This window comes from Ursus americanus, chromosome 17, assembly GCF_024610735.1.
Source record: "Ursus americanus isolate L20-20 chromosome 17, mUrsAme1.1.p, whole genome shotgun sequence".
NCBI classification, from domain to species: Eukaryota; Metazoa; Chordata; class Mammalia; order Carnivora; family Ursidae; genus Ursus; species Ursus americanus.
In genome coordinates this window covers 10,384,500-10,402,592 of record NC_142143.1, presented here as the reverse complement: position 1 = coordinate 10,402,592, position 18,093 = coordinate 10,384,500, and the positions used below count along the sequence as shown (strand labels likewise).

The window sequence follows — 18,093 nt, the reverse complement described above, 5'->3', positions numbered from 1 at the left end:
CGGCTTCCCAGAGCCCAGCATGCTCACTCCCCAGCCTGGGCACTCTTCCATCCAGCAAATGAGGCCTGCTGCTCTCTGGGCCAGGTCTCACTGGATGCGCATGTGAGAGCTTACAGCAGCGCAGGCCCCCTCCTCAGATAGCCCTCGTGCGGTGGGGCTTCCAAGGCCCCCCGACCCCTGCGCACCCCCAGCCCATGGCCCGGTTCCTGTCCCTTCCCCACCGGGCCAGACTGCGCGGACACTTGGGATGTCTCTGACAGTCAGTGGTAGGAAGGTTCTTCTAAATGAGCAGGAGCCCTCCTCCTGGTGCCCGTGCCCCGGAGTGCCAGGAGCACCGACCGGACAGAGTAGGATCTCATGTGAACTGTGCAAGGGCTGCGGGGGGGGGACCTGTGTGCAGCTTCAGGCTGGGAGTCTCTGCCTTCCCCCAGCGGGTCCCTGGAGCTCTGTGTGACTTTGAGGGAGATCCTTCTTTCTCTGGCCTTTCGGTTCCTTTTTGATAGTGGGGAGGAACCCAGAGAGCTGTGAGGCCTTCCGAAGAGTCTTGGAGCGAACTGGTTCCCCAAGGTGTGGGCTCGGAGTGACCCAGACGTGACAGGGACAGGCGTATCCCTTTCATCTTCCTGACCTCCCACCTTCCCCTTTTCCTAGTCAGTCGGGCCAACTGTCTGCCATCCTCCAGGTGCCTCTGAGCAGCCCCCCCAGGAGGCACGGCCCGGGGTCAGCCCAGAGGCTGGCATGGAACCTGTGAGCCAGGAGCTCAGCATGTCACACGGAGAGCTGGGAGGGAGGGGGACCTGAGGGGCCCGCCATGGGAGCCCCGCATCTGTCCGAGGGGCTGGGGGTGGGATCTGATGATGGGAGGTATCCTCAGCCTCCACTCCCCAGAGTCGTCTTTCCCCAAATAATGTGTTTCGGTTCAGCCAGAGGTAGGTCCGGTGCACCGAGCACCGCACCCAGAGCCTCTGGGGCCCTCGGGCTGGACCAGGGAAGGCAAGGTCCCTTGTCTCTCGAACAGCGACCCCAACCCCCACCCCAGGAGCAGCGGGACTTCCCAGACCCTGAAGCCACACTTCCACTTTGCGGCTGGAGGCAGCCGCTCGCTGGGGTTTCTTTTTTGGCAACCGCAGCACACTGCTCATCTGTTTGTGGCAGCCACCCGCCCGAGAGGCTGTCACCGCTGCCCTCCTGCTGCCCCTGCCCCCAGCATCCGTACAGGCGGAGAACACAGGAACCGGCCCTCGGCCTGGCCTGGCTGTGTGGCAGTCCCACTGCTTGCGTCCTCCGCCTCAGCCAGGAGCTTGTCAGGTGCCTGAGGTCACACGTTAGGGCTGAGGTCAACCAGCAGTCCCATGAGGTACCCCTCTGGCGGCACGTTGCCCTCCATCTCCCCAGCCCTCCGTGGCTGCTGTCCTCTGGAGCCGGGGTCAAGGGCGCAGGCTCTCGAGGGCCGCCAGGACTGGGAAGTCCTCAGGGCTCGGCCCCACCCAAGGTTTCCTTCTGGGAAAGTCCTTTTGTCATGAGGAGGAGGCAGGCAAGTTGTCAGAGCCCCAGAAATCACACTGCACGCCTGCTCTGGGCAGCAGCCTCCACTCAGCCCACACCGAGAGGACCCCAAACAAGCCATTTGCCCAGGCATCTCCAGTGCGACATGCTTGCTCAGTCCCGCGGCCCCGCAGCTGACCCCTGCTCCCACCACCTCCGCGCCAGCCCCTGGCCTCCCCGCGCACGTCCTTAAACCAGCAAGGGACCTGGTGTTTGGAGCCTTGATCTACTCACCTGTAAAACGGGGCCAACGACACCAGCCTCACTGGGGGATGTGCTAAGAGTAGGTGACAAAGCGTGCTATTGTCCCAAGAAGGCAGCAGGACACAGGGAGGGGGCAGTTAGGCAGGAATGGGGGCAAGGGTCTTTTCATGCCAAGCGGTGCAGACTGGATAAGAAGAACCAGGGCTTGTTCTAAGCATTTCACATAGGAGCTCATTTAGTCCTCAAAGCAACCTGTCCGGTACCTGCTTTCATTCTCATTTTACCCAGGACAGTGAGGCTCAGCCAGGTGACCTCCCTTGCCCAAGGTCACCCCGCCAGTTAGAGGCTGAGCCCAGCTGGCCGGCGGCATCCACACACACTCGAGCTCTGTTCTGGCCGTCTCCGGGGTGGGACTAAGTGTCCATTGATGCACCGCCCTCACTTGCATTCAAGTCAGCCCTGTCTCTCGAGTGCCTGTGACCATGGCTCGTTGCTAGACCGTGCAGGACTCGGCATGAGCAGGGGAGAGCCAGCCAAGCCAACGTGCCCTCACAATGCATTGTGGAAAGGTCTTGTGATCAGAGACAGCGTTGGCCGGTGACCTCTGAAGTCCCCCTCCTGCATCTGCAGTTCTAAAACGACGATCTCGGCATTCCCTGATAAAACCTCAGAGTCCAAAAGTCTGATTACAACATCCTTCGAAGGAACAGTCTAGGAGGAGCCAACCTTTGGGGCTTCCAACGCTTTATGATTCAGGACCCAAGTGCGCTCGAGCTGAAATATACCCTAAAACCTACCGCTCACCCTGCCAAGAGGCACAGCAGCCCCTCCCAGGCCAGACAGACAAGGGTCTTGGGTCATACTACAGGGGAGCCTGGCGCCTGGGTGAGAGGCCCGGAGCTCCACAGGGCTGATGAGATGGCCCCGGTGGTTTCCAGCTGCCGCTGCTACAGCCCAGGTGTCCTGACCCCTCTGCAGACCTGAGCTAGGGCTCAGGCCTGGGCAAGCCTGGGGGGACAAAGGTAGGAGGCAGACCTTGCCCTCAGGGACCTTCAGAGCAGCTGGGGAAGTGGACAAGCCCAGGCCCAGTGTGTTCCAGGCTGGAGGCAGGGCTGAAACAGGGTGGGGACACCATGTAACCCAGATTTCCCAAACGGCAAGACAGGGGCACCTGGTGTCAAGTTGCTGGCTTAGGAGTCTTCCGCTTCCTAACTGTGCACACAGGAGGCTGTGCCCATTGCAGAGATGGGGGGAAACTGGAGCCACCATGATGTTCTGGGATCTGGCCAGTGAGGAAAGGGGAAAGGCCAGGACTGGCACCCAGAGCTTGCAAACCCCAGCCCCACATTTTAAGAAGCTAGGCCTACCCTGGACTCTGATTCCTCTTCCATGAAGGCATCCTTCAAGCTCTGCCCATTTTCCAGAATCCCCTCCGGGGGCCTTCCAGTTGGGAAAAGGGAGGTGGGCTAGGAAACCTTGTGTGGGGTCTCCTTATGCCAGCTAGAGCCTTCAATCCAGTGGATTGCACACTCAGGTGGCCTCCCAGCCGGGAGGCTCTGACTCAGCGGCAGCAGCTGGAGGTTCCCTTCTCAGCCCCTCCCCACTGCACTGGGCCTGTCTGGCTCTCCCTTCCAGGGAGTGGAGGAGCAGCCCGCATCTGGGGAGGGCTCACTGGCAGATCCCTTGTCTGAGGCCAAGGTCCTGCCCTCATGAAGTGCTCAGTCCGCCCACCCACACACAGTAGGCGATCAAGTAATCCTCAAACTGAGTGAAAATTCCCTACAAAGCCAAGGGTAAGGGGCGTGGCAGAACAGACTGTCCTGATGCCACTCCTTCTCCACCCCACCCCTGGGGCCCCTGATGCCTGGGGGTCACAGGGGTTCAGAGTAAGGAGAGCCTACTCTGTGATCCCTCATCTGTAGTAACTAACAGTTATGGAGCACCTACTGTATGCCCAACTGTGTTTCGGGTGGAGGGCCAAAGAAATAAACTGAGTTTGGGGGATCAGAGCAGCACCCACATCACTGCCTCACAAGAGGAAGGGCCAGGACTCCGCAAGTTTGCTGCAAGGACGGGCTTTACCAATGGGTGGAGGGAACTGTGTTGGGGCTTGGAAGGTGCCCGGTGTCAGGGAGCTGCTCCGGAGGGTGGGGCACCCCCCCTTAAAGGGACAACCAGAATAGTCAGGGCTATCCTGTCCACTCTCCAGGATGGGCAACTCTCCTGGCCCATCAGACTATTAAAGACAGCAAGACGAGAGTTCCAGGGACTTGTCCAAGGGCACAAGGCTGCAAGGTAGCCCCAGGAAGCCAAAGTCCCCAGCCAGTCTCCAGCAGGGGAGCAGGCAGGGTTAATCTTCCGCTCAAGGTGGCCAGGAGGTCCTTTGGAGAAGGGAGTCTGGGATAGCATCCTTCGGCAGGCCCAGATGGGCCAGTACCGGCTGGAGAGGCCTGTCCTTGGCCTCTGCCTCCCAAGCATGGAACCCTCTTTGCCCTTAAGAGGGGTGCAGAAGTTACTGAAACCCAGGGCCCACGGGCCGGCGGGTAGGGCGGAGCCCAGAGTCCGGCCGCGCGGTGGCAGGAGCCGGCTTACCTGCTTCCCGCCACCGGGCTGGGGCGGGGCCGGGGGCGGGGCCGCCACACAACCTGTGGACGGCCAGGCGGCCGCCCGCCCGACCTTCGCGGGGACCGGCCGGGGGCCTGCGGGGGGCCCGGAAGCCGGGTGCGAGCGAGAAAGCAAACTTGGAGAGAGGAGTGACCTGGGGGCCGGGGGCGGAGTCGCGCGCGGAGGAGGAGGGAGCGAGCGGCCGCCGGAGCGCGGCTGGCCCAGGAAGCGGAGAGCGCCGCCCACCCATCCGGGGCGAGAGCGGCGCAGCGGGCGCAGGCAGGCTGGGCCGGGGGCTGCCGGGCCCTCGCCCCCCACCGTGACCCCGCAGCCCCCAGCCCGCGCCCAAGATGATGAAGAGGCAGCTGCATCGCATGCGGCAGCTGGCCCAGACGGGCAGCTTGGGACGGTGAGTGTCAGCCCGCGCCCTCCCAGCCCCGCGCTCACCCGCGTCGGACCCTAGGGGACGTGGAGGGGTGGAGGAGGCTGGGGACGGCTGGACAGCCACCCTCTGACTGGCCAGAGGCCTGCCCTCTTTCCTCCGCCTCTGAATGCCACCCCCACCTCCCGGCCAGAGCAGGAGGGGCAAGGCCCTTTGGGGAAGGGGGAAGGGCCCCCACCCCTCTGCCTGCAGGGAGGATCAAAGATGCTGGGTCTTCTCGGCCTCCATGAACCCCTTGAGCGAACGGCCCTCCCTGGCCTCACTTGTCCCCTCTGTACAATGGGGACAGCTAACATCTCTGGTTGTCTGGTGTGAGGGACTATCAGGGCCCCAGACCTTGGGGGAGGAGAGGAGACTAAGTCCCGGTGTGGTGGGAGGAGGGGCCTGCCTTGTCCTGCATTGTGCCTCTCCCCCCACCCCACCCCCAGCCCGGAGGCCTCCAGCTTCTCTATCTTGCTTCTGCTTTTCCCAGCCTCAGGTGGAAACATCCCCTGGTCTCTCCGTTCTCACCCCCCGGGCCCCAAAGCCGATGTAGTGGAGGCCAGAAGTTTGGGGAGCTCCTAGGGCCTATCTTCTCTCCTCTTCCCCCTGTGTTGGGAGTTTCCCATTCTCTGGCCCCGGGGGAGGGGACAAGCTCACATAGGCGTCCATGCAGTGGGAGACCAGAGCCAGGGCAGTCAGGCCCCCTTGCTCTGAGCCTCAGTGTCCCCATGTGTCCCTGAGCAGGGGTCCAGGGCCTGCACAGCACGCCAGTCCAGAGTTCTGTGTGACTGATGGCCCAGGAGTCTGAGCTCGCACACTTCCCATTCTTGGGGCCGGCCGGGCCTCCTCTCCCCAGGGTCAGCACAAGAGAGGCTGGGGTGGCTTCCCAGCCCCACCGCCTTGGGTTTCATCCACCGTCTCTCGGGACACAGCCCTGGGTGGAGGAGGAAGAAGCCATGTATTCTATTCCCGCCCCCACGGAATGTGCTCCGACTGGGATGAGGCAGGCAGGCCACCCAGGGTGGGCCCCAGCGAGGAGGGGCACTGGAATCCACTGGGGTCCAGGTGCCCTATTGAGGGGGCAAGGGGAGGCAGGGGGTTTCCTAACCAGGGCTGCCTCAGCAGAAGCTCCTCCCTCCCTCACAGCACCCCGGAGACTGCCGAGTTCCTGGGGGAGGACCTGCAGCAGGTACGTGCCTGGGCCGGCCTCGGGTGGCAAGGCAGGCCCGTGCAGGCTGTCAGCAGAGGCCCGGGCCAGGACGCCATCTGGGGGGCCGGGTTGAGTCATGCCCCAAGCTGTTGGCCGTGGGGTCTCCAGGAGGAGGGAAGAGAAAGGTGGTTCCTGCTCTGGGAAAGAAGGGGGCAGTGGGGGGTGGGGGACAACAATCTCCCATGATCCCTAAACTCTGAGCCCCACCCCCCACTCCCAGGTGGAGCAGCGGCTGGAGCCGGCCAAGCGGGCAGCCCACAATGTCCACAAACGGCTGCAGGCCTGTCTGCAGGGCCAGAGCGGGGCGGACATGGACAAGCGGGTGGTGAGTGGGGGTCCCAGGGAGTTGGGGCCCGGACAGGCCACCTCTGCCCGGTGGGGGAGTGAGGTCAGGGCTGGGGTCTCCCTGCTAGTCTGATCCTCTGGCACACCAAGGGGGTGGAGCCTGCACCATCGCAAGCGCCCCTCTGGTACCCCACTGATGAGGCTCTTCCCCATCCCATTCTTGACCCTGGCCCCCTCTGCACTGATCCCCTGAGCCAAGGCCAGGCCTCTGACCGCGCCTGAACTTCTTTGTCCGGTCAGCCCCCAGAGCAGAGCAGAGCAGGCTCTGAACTAAGGCAGTGCTTGAGGGCTTCCAGAAGGAAGTGGCATTTGAGCTGATATTAATACTCACTGGTATTAATCAACAGCGAGCCTTTGTAACTGATGACTGCTAGTCTGTTGTTAAGCTCTGTTAGCACGTTGCCTCACTTCACGCTGACGACACCCCTGGGAAGAGGCTGCCTTTATTAGCACTTTGTACAGATGAGGAAATGGACACAGAGAGGTAGAGTCTTAAGGTCACACAGCGAGTCAGTGGCAGAACTGCGATTTGATCCCTGCTCTTTCTGACTCAAGCTGGTGCTCTTGGTAACTCTAGGTGGGAGGGTTTTGAGCTCAGCAGTGACCGATCTGTGCCACCCATGCCCTGGGGCAGGGGAAGAGCCCCACTCCCAGGGTGCTCTAGAGCCTCCTTTCTCCTTCCAACTGTGTGACCTTGGGCCAGCTCCATGCCCCCTGTTAGTTTTCTGGTGTGAGAGTACTTGGTCATTCCTTGAGGCCCAGTTGATTGGTTTCTGGGAGGGGAAAAGGGCACCTCAGATGGGGTGGGGTGGGGGGACATGGTCACAGGGAGGTGCCCCTCTGCCATGACCGGTCATCCTTCTGTCTCCACTCCCACCTAAGACTCTGGCCCTCCTGGCTTCCCTCCTCCCCTGTCCATACCCAGTGCCTCAGTGGGGTGCCGTGTGCTTGGGTGGGGTGGAGGGAGGCTCCGCAGGTCGGCACATGCTCAAAGCCAGACCCTGCCCTTCCTGCAGAAGAAGCTTCCTCTCATGGCTCTGTCCACCACGATGGCCGAGAGCTTCAAGGAGCTGGACCCTGATTCCAGCATGGGGTGAGCACAGACAGGGCCCCAGCCCTCACCCAAAGATGCCAAGGGGGGGGGGGAATCTGGGCTGGGAGGGGGTTCAGGTGAGGAAGGGCATCCCCGTGGAAGGATAACCAGGCTGAGGGTAGTGACTGCACTGGGGGACAGTGTCCAGATCAGTGAGGGTGGCCAGGCCTCGGAGGGTGTTTGGCTGAGAGAAGATGAAGGAGAGCTAGAAGGGGCAGGGGGTGATGGGGAGGAAGGAGGCCCCACCAAGTGCTTCCAGATGGGGGTGAGGAGCTGTGGGGGCTGGACCCACCGGTGCTGTGTCCACAGGAAGGCCTTAGAGATGAGCTGTGCCATTCAGAACCAGCTGGCCCGCATCCTGGCAGAGTTTGAGATGGCTCTGGAGAGGGACGTCCTGCAGCCCCTCAGCAGGCTGAGTGAGGTGACCCTCCGCACTCCCCCCAGCCCTGCCCCCCCCAGCATCCCCAGCCCACTGACCCCACCTCCCTCCCCGTGCCTACCCCCAGGAGGAGCTTCCAGCCATCCTCAAGCACAAGAAAAGCCTGCAGAAGCTGGTATCCGACTGGAACACCCTCAAGAGCAGGTGGGAGCCAGAGCCCCTGGGTGGGGTGCACACCTAGGCCAGCCCACAGATGTGGCCGCAGAACCCACACTCAGAGGACATGGCAGGGCCCACTGGGTACAGTGTGTGCACACGTGTACACATCTAGTCTCTGTGAACATGTGTGTGCACGTGCTCATGCCAGCTGAGGGTGACCCCAAATCCTAGGAGAGCCAGAAATGATCCTCCAAGATCCCGGGACAGCAGGAGGGCACCCACCCTACGCTCCGCCCCCGCACTGTGCTGCTGGCTGGCTGTGATGACCAAGCCCACCACCAGGGGGAGGCCCTGAGCACTCATGCCCGGCCCCGCCCCCCACCCGTGGGGCCTGGCTGAGACTCCGGGCAAGTGGTGCTCTGAGATGTTCATCCATAAATCCCAGAATCCTGGGTGGTCAGGCATACGGAGGGGACACATGGCTCTGGACAGGCAGTGGGGGGAGACACTGACCACCCCACCTTGATGTCGTCGCCAGGCTCACTCAGGCAGCTAAGAATTCAGGCGGCGGTCAGGGCCTGGGGGGTGGCGCCAGCGGTTACAGCCACACCGCCACGGCCACCAAGGTGGAGACGCTGAAGGAGGAGGAGGAGGAGCTGAAGAGGAAGGTGGAGCAGTGCAAGGTTAGGGGGCGCTGCTGCTGTTCCCCGGATGTGAGCCTGGGGGCAAGGGCGGGTCCCGTTCCACAGAAGAGGAAGCTGAAGCACAGAGAGGTGGTGTGCCTCACCCAAGGCCACACAGCGGGGAAGCGGGAGAGGCAGGATTTGAATCCAGGCAGTCAGCCTCTGGGCTCGTAGCCTCTTTTGTCTACGCCACACACGTGACTCCTGGAAGGCAGGGACCCGGGCTTGTCACCCCGGTCTTGGCAGGGTTGGCAGGGTTTGCCGAGTGAGCGGAGGAATGAATGGTAAATGACCTAAGCCACCGTGCTAAGGGCGTGAGGCGCAGAGATGAGGCTAGAAGCTGTGAGAAGGCCCTCAAGAGTTCCAGAGAGAGAACTGACCGGGGCCCTCCACGTAGAGCTTGGACAAGTCGCTAACCCCAGTGGGTCTCAGCTTCCCCTCCGGTCCCCAGCCTCACCGGTGTGAGCCCTCCCCTTTCTGTCTCCAAGGACGAGTACTTGGCCGACCTGTACCACTTCGCCACCAAGGAGGACACATACGCCAACTACTTCATCCACGTGAGTCCCAAGACGGGGCTGCAGCTGCTGGAACTCAGGCGTGGACACCAGGGGCCACTGGGACGCCCTTCCAGATGGGGGAGGGAGAGGTGTGTTCTTATGGACTCCGGGGAGGCCCAGCTTCGCTCACTCCCCCTGGGGGTGCCCCCTTGTCTCCACAGCTCATGGAGATCCAGGCTGACTACCACCGCAAGTCTCTGAGCTCACTGGACACAGCCCTGGCTGAGCTGAGGGAGAACCACAGCCAAACAGGTGGGGACAGAGGCAGGGCCTGGCCCCACCTCCCCGACCCCAGCCCTGCTTCGGGCATGTGAAGAAGCTTCCACTCCATCCTGAAAGGCCGTAAGGAGCCATGGATGATTTCTGAGCGGATGAGTTCTGATTAGATTGTGACAGAGAGGACATCTGCGTAGAGGATGGAGTGAAGAGGGCAGGACTGGAGTCAGGAGACCTTTAGGAAGCAGAAGGGAGGGGACGGTGGCCTGGACTGGGGTGGAAACGGTGGAGGTGGGTGGATTCGGGAGAGATGTTGGATGATTTCAGGGTGTGTGGCATGGATGACTGGGTGGGAGGTGGTACCATTGGACAAAGCAGTAGCCCTCGCGGATGTCTGGGGGCACCCTGGCTGCCCTGGCCTGGCTGCCAGGAATGGGAGGACCCTGGGCCGCTGATCTGTCTCGTCCCTGCAGACCCCTCCCCCTCGATGACGGCCACCCCCTTCTTCAGGGTGTATGGGGTGTCACTGGGAACCCACCTGCAAGATCTGGGTCGGGACATCGCCCTGCCCATTGAGGCCTGCGTCATGATGCTGCTTTCTGAGGGCATGAAGGAAGAGGTGGGGCCCACGGGAGCAGGTCGGGCAGGAGCCCTGGGGCCCTCCCTCTGTCCACAGCTCCCACAGGCTGCCCCATGCTGGTGCTGTAATCCCACCATTAGAGCCCAGGTCCCCAGGAGGCCATGGCCTCCTGTTGCCAAACTGATACCACCTCCCAATTAGGGGTGCTCGTGAGGCAGCCATTCTGCTGTAAAGCCTTTACGTACTTGCTCCATTTAGTTATCCCAAAAGCCCTTGCACGGAGCCTTCACTGGCTCCCTTTTACAAGGAGGGAGACGGAGGCCATGAGGAAAATGTGCCCAGCGGCACACGAGAGGATGGCAGTGAAGCCTGGGACCCCGGTGCGGTCCCCGCTGCGGGCGGCCCACACCCATTCTGTGCATCAGGCAGTCTCTAGATCCTCAGCTCCTTTCCTGAGGACACACCCTGAGGACCTACTCAAAGACCAGCTGAGGCTTCTTGACAGCGCTGCTGGGCCTCCTCTCTCCCCCTCCCACTCCCAACCAGACAGCTGTCTCCCCACCACTTTCCCAGCTCCTCCCAGACGTCCCACTTGGTGCCAAATCCTAGGCCTTGAGAGTGAGGGCAGCCGTGCACCCCACGGCCCCCGCGCTGCCCCCCAGAGTGGCGTTAACACGGGCCCTGTGAGGGCCGGGCGCCGACCCCGAGCGAGCCAGGGCCTCCCAGCCGGGGCTTCCTCCCCTGCCCACCCCTCCGTGACCCCCCTGCCCATCTCCTCTCGTACCCCAGGGCCTCTTCCGTCTGGCCGCGGGAGCCTCGGTGCTGAAGCGCCTCAAGCAGACCATGGCCTCGGACCCCCGCAGCCTGCAGGAGTTCTGCTCCGACCCCCACGCCGTGGCAGGTGCCGGCTCCCAGGAGCCCCGGGAGGAGGGCCTTCCCCCCGCCACCCCCCGGAATCCCTTCCCTGCAGCTGCCTGGAATGCTCCCATGATAGTTTGGCTGAAGGCCTGGTAATCGACACCTCAGGGGACATAGGGGTCCGTAAAGGGGGGTCCATGATGAACCCCCTGTGGTGAACGTATGACTTCCTGGGAACAAGTCCGCTAGACTTCATCATTTTCTCAGGCCCAGGGCCAAAGAAATGATCAGACCGGGACATGTTAGTGTGAATGAGGGCCTCTCGTTCCTAACAGACGGAGAGCTCTGGGCACCGGGGTGGAGATGGGGGCTTCCAGGACTGTGTCTGAGATACTCCCCCCACCCCCCACCACCACTGCAGGTGCCCTCAAGTCCTATCTGCGGGAGCTGCCAGAGCCCCTTATGACCTTTGACCTCTATGATGACTGGATGAGGGCAGCCAGGTAAGGTGGGGGGGGCTGCTGGGAGGGCAGGACTGCAGGGGTGGGGCCCTGGGGTCCTGGACTGGCTCACCAGGTCTCTCCCCCTGTCCAGCCTGAAGGAGCCAGGGGCCCGGCTGGAGGCCCTCCAACAGGTGTGCAGCCGCCTGCCCCAGGAAAACCTGGACAACCTCAGGTGAGCCTGAGCCCGCCCCCTCGTCCTAGGTGAGATTGTCGAAAACACAGCTAAGATGTACTAGTCATCTTTTTCATACTAGACACTGAGCTAAACACACACCTAGAACGTTCGAAGCCACACCACCTGGCTTGAAATTCCCGCCTCTGCCGCTGTGTGGCCCTGGGCAGGTGATTTGACCTCTCTGTGCCTCAGTGCCCTCACGGGGAAAACACAGAGCGAGGCAGTCCCTACCCCGCAGGGCAGGGAGGGAGATTCTCAGCTTAGCTCAGTGCCTGACCCCTGCGTGGCACTCGGGCAGGTCAGCTAATGTAACTGTTTAAATTTTTAGGGGTGTCTGAGTGACTCAGTCAGTTAAGCATCTGCCTTTGGCTCAGGTCATGATCCCAGGGTTCTGGGATCGAGTCCCGCATTGGGCTCCTTGCTCAGCAGGGAGCCTGCTTCTCCCTCTGCCTCTACCGCTCCCCCTGCTTGTGGCTCTCTCTTTCTCTCTCTCTCTCTGACAAATAAATAAATAAAATCTTCTTAAAAAAAATTTTTTTTTTATTCATCCTGAGGGGGACCTTTGCCACTCTTTGGAAACCCCAGGCTGAGAAATTCTCAGGCCTCAGGGGCTTCAGTGGGCGTTCGCGGCCCTGCCCCTGACCAAGGCCACCTTCTGCCCCCCCAGGTACCTGATGAAGTTCCTGGCGCGCCTGGCCGAGGAGCAGGAGGTGAATAAGATGACACCCAGTAACATCGCCATCGTCCTGGGGCCCAACCTGCTGTGGCCGCCCGAGAAGGAAGGGTGAGGGGCTGCACGCTGGGGGAAGGGGGCGGTGCCCACCCCCACCGTCTGCTGCTTATTTTTCCCCTGGGCCTCAGCTTCCCCATCCTTGCAGTGGGTTGAGCCGCTCCTAATCTCAAGGCTGCCGTGAGGAGGAGCCCAGAGGGAACACGTTCCCCACAGGGCTTTGGAGCTGGGCGTCCTGGACGATGGTGGTAGTGGGGTGCTTGGAGGGCCGGGAGCCCAGAGATCTGGTTCTAGCTCCACCCCCTCGGCCTTCCAGAAATGCCTTCGCGAGTCACTCTCTGGACCTCCATTTCTTCGTCTGTAAATTGGAGAGAAATGATACAAACTTGGAGGATTTTTGCTTTGGGAGTGAGATGAGATAATGAATGGAGAGATGGATTATAAGCCGTGAAGTGCCATGTGTGTGTGTGGTGTGGGAGGGGCCGTTATAATGCACCTGGCCACAGGTGCAGGAAGATTTCATTCATTTGCTGAGGACGATTGCTCGTCGAGGCTCCCTAGATCCAAGAGCTGTGAGGGAAAGGGAGCCATCCTGCCGGGTGCCCCGTTGTGGGTGAAGCAGGGGAGCGTTGGGCGTGTGAGTGACACGTTGGCCACCCACTGGTAGTCTGTGAGCTGCCTTTCATTTTAAAGATCTTATTTATTTATTTGAGAGAGAGCATGTGTGAGAGACAGAGAGAGAGAGCATGAGCGGTGGGGAGGGGGAGCGGGAGCAGCAGAGGGAGAGGGAGAAGCAGACTCCCCCCGAGCAGGGATCCTGACCCGGGCTGAAGGCAGACACTTCGCCGACTGAGCCACCCAGGCGCCCTTCTGTGAGCCTTCCGAGAATAGGCACTTGATGTGTTTGGGCCAGAGAGAGTTGGGTCACAAATGACGAAATGGACAGCTCATTACTGTTGCCTTTTTTCCTAGGGACCAGGCCCAGCTGGATGCGGCCTCCGTGTCCTCCATCCAGGTGGTGGGCGTGGTGGAGGCCCTGATACAGAATGCCGACACCCTCTTTCCTGGAGGTAGAGCTCCCGCCTTGGTGTTTTAAGATTTTATTTATTTATCTAAGGGAGAGAGCAGAGTAGGATGTAGGGGCAGAGGGAGACGGGGATGCAGCTCCCTGCTGAGCACGGAGCCCGATGCAGGACTCGATCCCGGGACCCTGAGATCATGGCCTAAGCCAAAGGCAAACACTTCACTAACTGACCCACTCAGGCTCCCCGAAGGGCCTGCCTTTGTGAAGGTGCCTCTTTGGCCCTCACCTGCCCAGCTCGGTGCACTCCGGACTCAGCTTCGGTCCCTGGCAGCCCCACAAACTCACTACGAGACCTGGAGCAAATTGCTTCTCTAAGCCTCAGTGTCTCATCTGTAAAATGGGGATGATCCTGCCTGCCTTGCGGAATTGTTGTGAGGCCCCCGTGGGAGCGGGAAGGTGAAACGTGGTCCACATAACGTAGGGGAAAGGCAAAGGGGTCCTGACCCTGGATGAGGATCTGGGATTTAAGACCTGCTTCCTTCTGTCTGCAGATGTCAACTTCAACGTGTCAGGCCTGTTCTCAGCCCCTGGCCCCCAGGACAAGGTCAGCAACAGGCCAGCTGCTGAGGAACTTCCAGCAGTTACTGTGGCCGCCTCAGCTCCGGCCCCAGCGCCGGCCCAGGCTCCAGCGCCAGCCCAGGCTCCAGCACCAGCCCAGATCCCAGCCTCGGCCTCAGCAGCTACCAAGGAAAGGTAAGGACTGACAGATATGAATGACCCCCATCTTTGCGCCAAAACATCTGGCCTGAGGAACCATCTCAGGGCTTCCAGCGGCATTTTAGGAAATGGGATTATTGTATTTTCATCCCAAATACCAGGTTTCCCCATTTGGAGGGGGTGAGGCGGAGACTCAGCAGCCAGATTTCTCAGGCGTGGGGGATGGGTGGTCCTAAAAAGGAAGTAAACCACTGAAGGTGTTACCGATAGAGATGTTAAAGGATTTAAGTCCCCCAGTTAGCTCTCTCTAAAAGACCAACCCTAAAGGCCTTGTTGGCAACCCTTGGGACCCCTCTTACTCTTGAGAGCTTTTTCTGTATCTTCACTTAATAAACTTCTATCACTTTACTCACAGAATAAAAAAAAGAAAGCAAAAAGAAAGAAGGGATATTCCTGTGAGCCTCCGATGCGTTCCCTCGTTCGGTGTATGGCTGTTTGCTGAGCACCTGCTGTGTGCCGGGCACTGTTTCAGGCCCTGGGGACTTAGGGAACAAGGGAGCTGGTCAGCTGGAATTTGTAAATACCTTCCAGTCTTCTCTTTGATCCTTTACATCTGGAAGGGCTCCGTGGCACCAGGGAGGTACCATGGCTCCATACCAAGCAGACCCTGCTTGTTATCACACCACCGGGGCCCAAACCGTGACTTTCCACGGACGAGCAAGACAGACAAACGCGGCCCTTAGCGCTTGCTTTCCTGGGGCGGGGGAGAGAGAGTCACCAAGCATACCGCCAGATGGATACTGTCAGGCCGGGCAGTGACACGTGCCCTCGTAGGAGAGGAGAGCAGGTTAGGGGGCCGGACTGGGCGGCTGCCAGAGCGTGGGGATCCCTAAGGAGGAGCCAACTGAGCAGAGAGCTGGAGGAAGCCAGGAGTGAGCCACGGCCTCCCCTTCTGCTTCTCATCCGCTGTCTGGCTTCTAGTGGCTAGAACATCAAGTGAAGATCAGATGGAGGTTAAAAGCCCAGGCCCTGCTTTCTACCTGCCCTCGTGGCCCATGGAAATCCGCAGACACTGTCGCAGTATCACACAGAAGCCAGGGGGTTCAGTGGACACAAACCCTGGCCAGTGCCAGAAGCATCTCCTGGGGAGATGGGGGCAGCCTGGGGATAGATCCCAGGCCCAGCCTCAAGGTGGCGGGAGGACAAGTCCTGGGAGAACCCCAACCTGGCCTGTTGGCTGGGAGTCTCTCCAGGATGCCAGGAGACTTCGTGGGAGGTGGCCAAGCCTGACCCTGACCCTCTCCTCCCTTCACAGGACAGAGTCCGAGGCGCCCCCCAGACCAGCCTCCCCCAAGGTCAGCAGGAGTCCCTCGGAGGCAGCCACTCCAGCGGAGGACGTGACTCGGAGGAGTAAGTTGGCAGGGGGAGGGAGAAGGGGGAAGAAGGTGGGCAGGGAGAGGGCCCGTGTTTTCAGACAACTGGCGAGGTCAGGAATCCAGGTGGCCAAGAGCCCAGGTTTGCTGCCTCGCACTCTGGGTTCACATTCCAGCTCTGTGACCTTGGGCAGGTGACTTCAGCATGTCTGCCCCTCTCCTCTGCATGATAGAACGACAACCACACCTGCTCTGTAGGGCTGTTTGTTAGACGGTGCTGCCTGACTCATACCTGGCACACAGAAAATGCTCCGTGAAGCTTAGCCGTCACGCGGGGTGGGGGCTGTGGAGTCCAGTCCCTCAAGAAGAGGGGAGGGGAGTAAAGAGGAGGGGAGGTGGTGGTGGTGTTGAGAAGAAAGTCGGGGCTCCTCTGTGCCCCTTTGGTGCACGCATCTGTTGACTTGACCTAAAGCCAAGCAGATGAGGAAGCCCAGGGGTTCAGATGGGGAGTCACTGCCAGGGACCAGGACACTTGGGAGGGTCCAGCCAGCCCATGAGGCACTGGCGTTTTCTACCTGGGGTACAGTGTAGAGCCAGGAGCCTCTGGACCAGCAGGAGCTGACGAGTCACAGAGGGACCATCCTGCAGGATGGGGCGTGTGCCTCGTGTCAGCCCTGGGAGGTCTGGGCTTTCATCCCATCTCACCAATGAGGAAACTGAGGCCCCAGGGGGCATGTGATTTGCCCAAAACCCACAGTGGGTGGAGGCAAGGCTAGAACCAGAGTCCAGGCCCCTCAGCCACCTCTTGAGGTTGGAACTGTGCAGTGGGATCTCTGAAAACTAGGGTGGGGGGCTTCTGGTGGGTTCCTGAGAGGTGAGCAAGACCCGAGAGTCAGGGGGGACAGCTAGCATTTCTTCGTTCAACAAATACGCATTGAACCCCCACTCCGTGCCCCCAACACTGTGCTAGCCAAGCCCACATAGGATGGCCTCACGTCGTTTACCTTCGTGTCAGGGAGTCAAGCAAAATAAAAACGGACATGCTCATTTCAGAGGGCAGCAAGTCCTATGAAGAAGATACAACAGGAGAGTATGACAGTACCTAGAACAGGGCAGGGGAAGGGGTTCTCTAGCTGGGGGGGTGAGGCCCATGGAGAGAGGCCTAAGTGATGAAGAGCCAACCGTGAAACAATGTTCCTGGCAGAAGCAATGGCAGATGCAAAGGTCTTGTGGTGGCGTGGAGCCTGGTCGGTTTGCCACAGGCAATGTGGGTGCCTAACTGCCCCTGTCCTTCCTCCACAGCCAAGCGCCCAGCGCCAGCCCGGCCCACCATGCCGCCCCCCCAGGTCTCCAGCATGCGCTCCTCCCCTCCGGCCCCACTCCCGCCCCCTGGCTCTAGCAGCCCTGCGACCCCCCAGGCTCTACCCCGCCGTCTGGTTGGCAGCAACCTCCGGGCCCCCACGGTGCCACCCCCATTGCCCCCCAATCCTCCCCAGCCCGCCCGGCGCCAGAGCCGGCGTTCACCAGCATCCCCCAGCCCGGCCTCCCCGGGGCCGGCCTCCCCCAGCCCGGTGGCTCTGAGCATTCCTGCGCAGGTGGACCTGGGAGCAGCCACAGAGGAGGGAGGGGCCCCTGAGGCTGTGGGCAGGGCCTCCACTCCCCCAGCCATCCCCCCTCAACCCCGGCCCAGGAGCCTTGCCTCAGAGACCGACTGAGCGGGCCTGCTCCTCGGCAACCACCCCTCAGCATCTCCTCCCTCCCACCTGTCCGCCCAGGACACGGCCCTCACCCTTCCCCGGGGTGGGGGCCTCCAGCCTTTGCCTACAAGTGCCTCGGTGCCCGCTGGGTCGGCCCCCACGGCAAGGAGGACTCGGGACAGTCCTCCACTTCCAGACCTTTTTCTTCTGCAGCCACCCTGGGCTTGGGGGCCCCTCACCCCACTCCCAGCTCTCTGGCAGGGTCCCCAGGGAGCCGCCGGAAGGAAGGAGGGGCTTGCCTGCTCCTACAGGACTGTTATTTTTCTCTTGCCAATGTATTGTTTTGTAAGGCTGGTAAATAAATTATTTTGGACAAAACTGGAGCCGCTGGCCCAATGATAGCTGTTTTTTTCTTTCTGCCCTCGAAATAAAGAAGCCACTTGTATGAAGGGGACGATCTCCCTCTTTGCCTCCTTTCTTTCTTCCTGTCTGAAGTAAAAAGAGCCAGCATTTTTAGCGCTTACTCTGTTCTATTCAATGTGCTTTTTCATAGAATCCTCTCCTGGGGAAGTAAATCCCATTACCTTTGACTGGTTGAGGGGACACTGAGGCTCAGAAAGCGACAGTGAGGCATGGACTTGGAATCGGGACCCAGGTCTCACTGATTCCAGAGCCTGGGCCTGTCCCTCACAGCCTGAGCAATTCACTTCTTACTGTTCCAGTTTCCTCATCCGGGACATGGTACAGCTGTCTCCACCCCAGAAGTGTTCTGAGGATTACGGGAGACATTCCTGTGAAGACCAAAGCACCACTCTCGCACACAGAAGTGCCCTCTGAGCGCTGGCCGCTGTGGATGTCAGGTCCGCCAACTCCTGGTGTCCTCAGAGCAGGCAGGAGAGGCTCCCTCAAGGGGCAGGGCTGGATCTGTCTGCCAAACCACGGCAGCTGCTCCATGCTGGACCCTGGGCCAGGCCCTCAGCTCGGCCCTACACACCCAGGGAGCTCCTGGGAAAAGAC

The 18,093-nt window shown here is 60.8% G+C and overlaps 1 protein-coding gene across 2 annotated transcripts; it reads left to right on the top strand.

The window, feature by feature from the left end:
- Positions 1–4,399: 4,399 nt before the first annotated feature.
- SH3BP1 (SH3 domain binding protein 1) lies at positions 4,400–17,530 on the top strand. 2 transcript variants are annotated; one of them, XM_045779927.2, is made up of 19 exons: positions 4,401–4,762; positions 5,924–5,966; positions 6,208–6,312; positions 7,349–7,425; positions 7,735–7,846; positions 7,932–8,008; positions 8,502–8,646; positions 9,135–9,203; positions 9,365–9,455; positions 9,893–10,038; positions 10,789–10,900; positions 11,279–11,360; positions 11,452–11,532; positions 12,203–12,319; positions 13,238–13,335; positions 13,841–14,042; positions 15,322–15,416; positions 16,263–16,270; positions 17,347–17,530. In XM_045779927.2, the coding sequence occupies exons 1-19, from the start codon at positions 4,704–4,706 to the stop codon at positions 17,473–17,475; spliced, it is 1,848 nt and encodes a 615-aa protein (XP_045635883.1). In that variant the 5' UTR covers positions 4,401–4,703; the 3' UTR covers positions 17,476–17,530. The 2 variants fall into 2 exon arrangements, with proteins under 2 accessions (XP_045635882.1, XP_045635883.1); XM_045779926.2 differs by lacking the exons at positions 16,263–16,270; positions 17,347–17,530 and adding an exon at positions 16,682–17,240 and having other exon boundaries at positions 4,400–4,762.
- Positions 17,531–18,093: the final 563 nt, after the last annotated feature.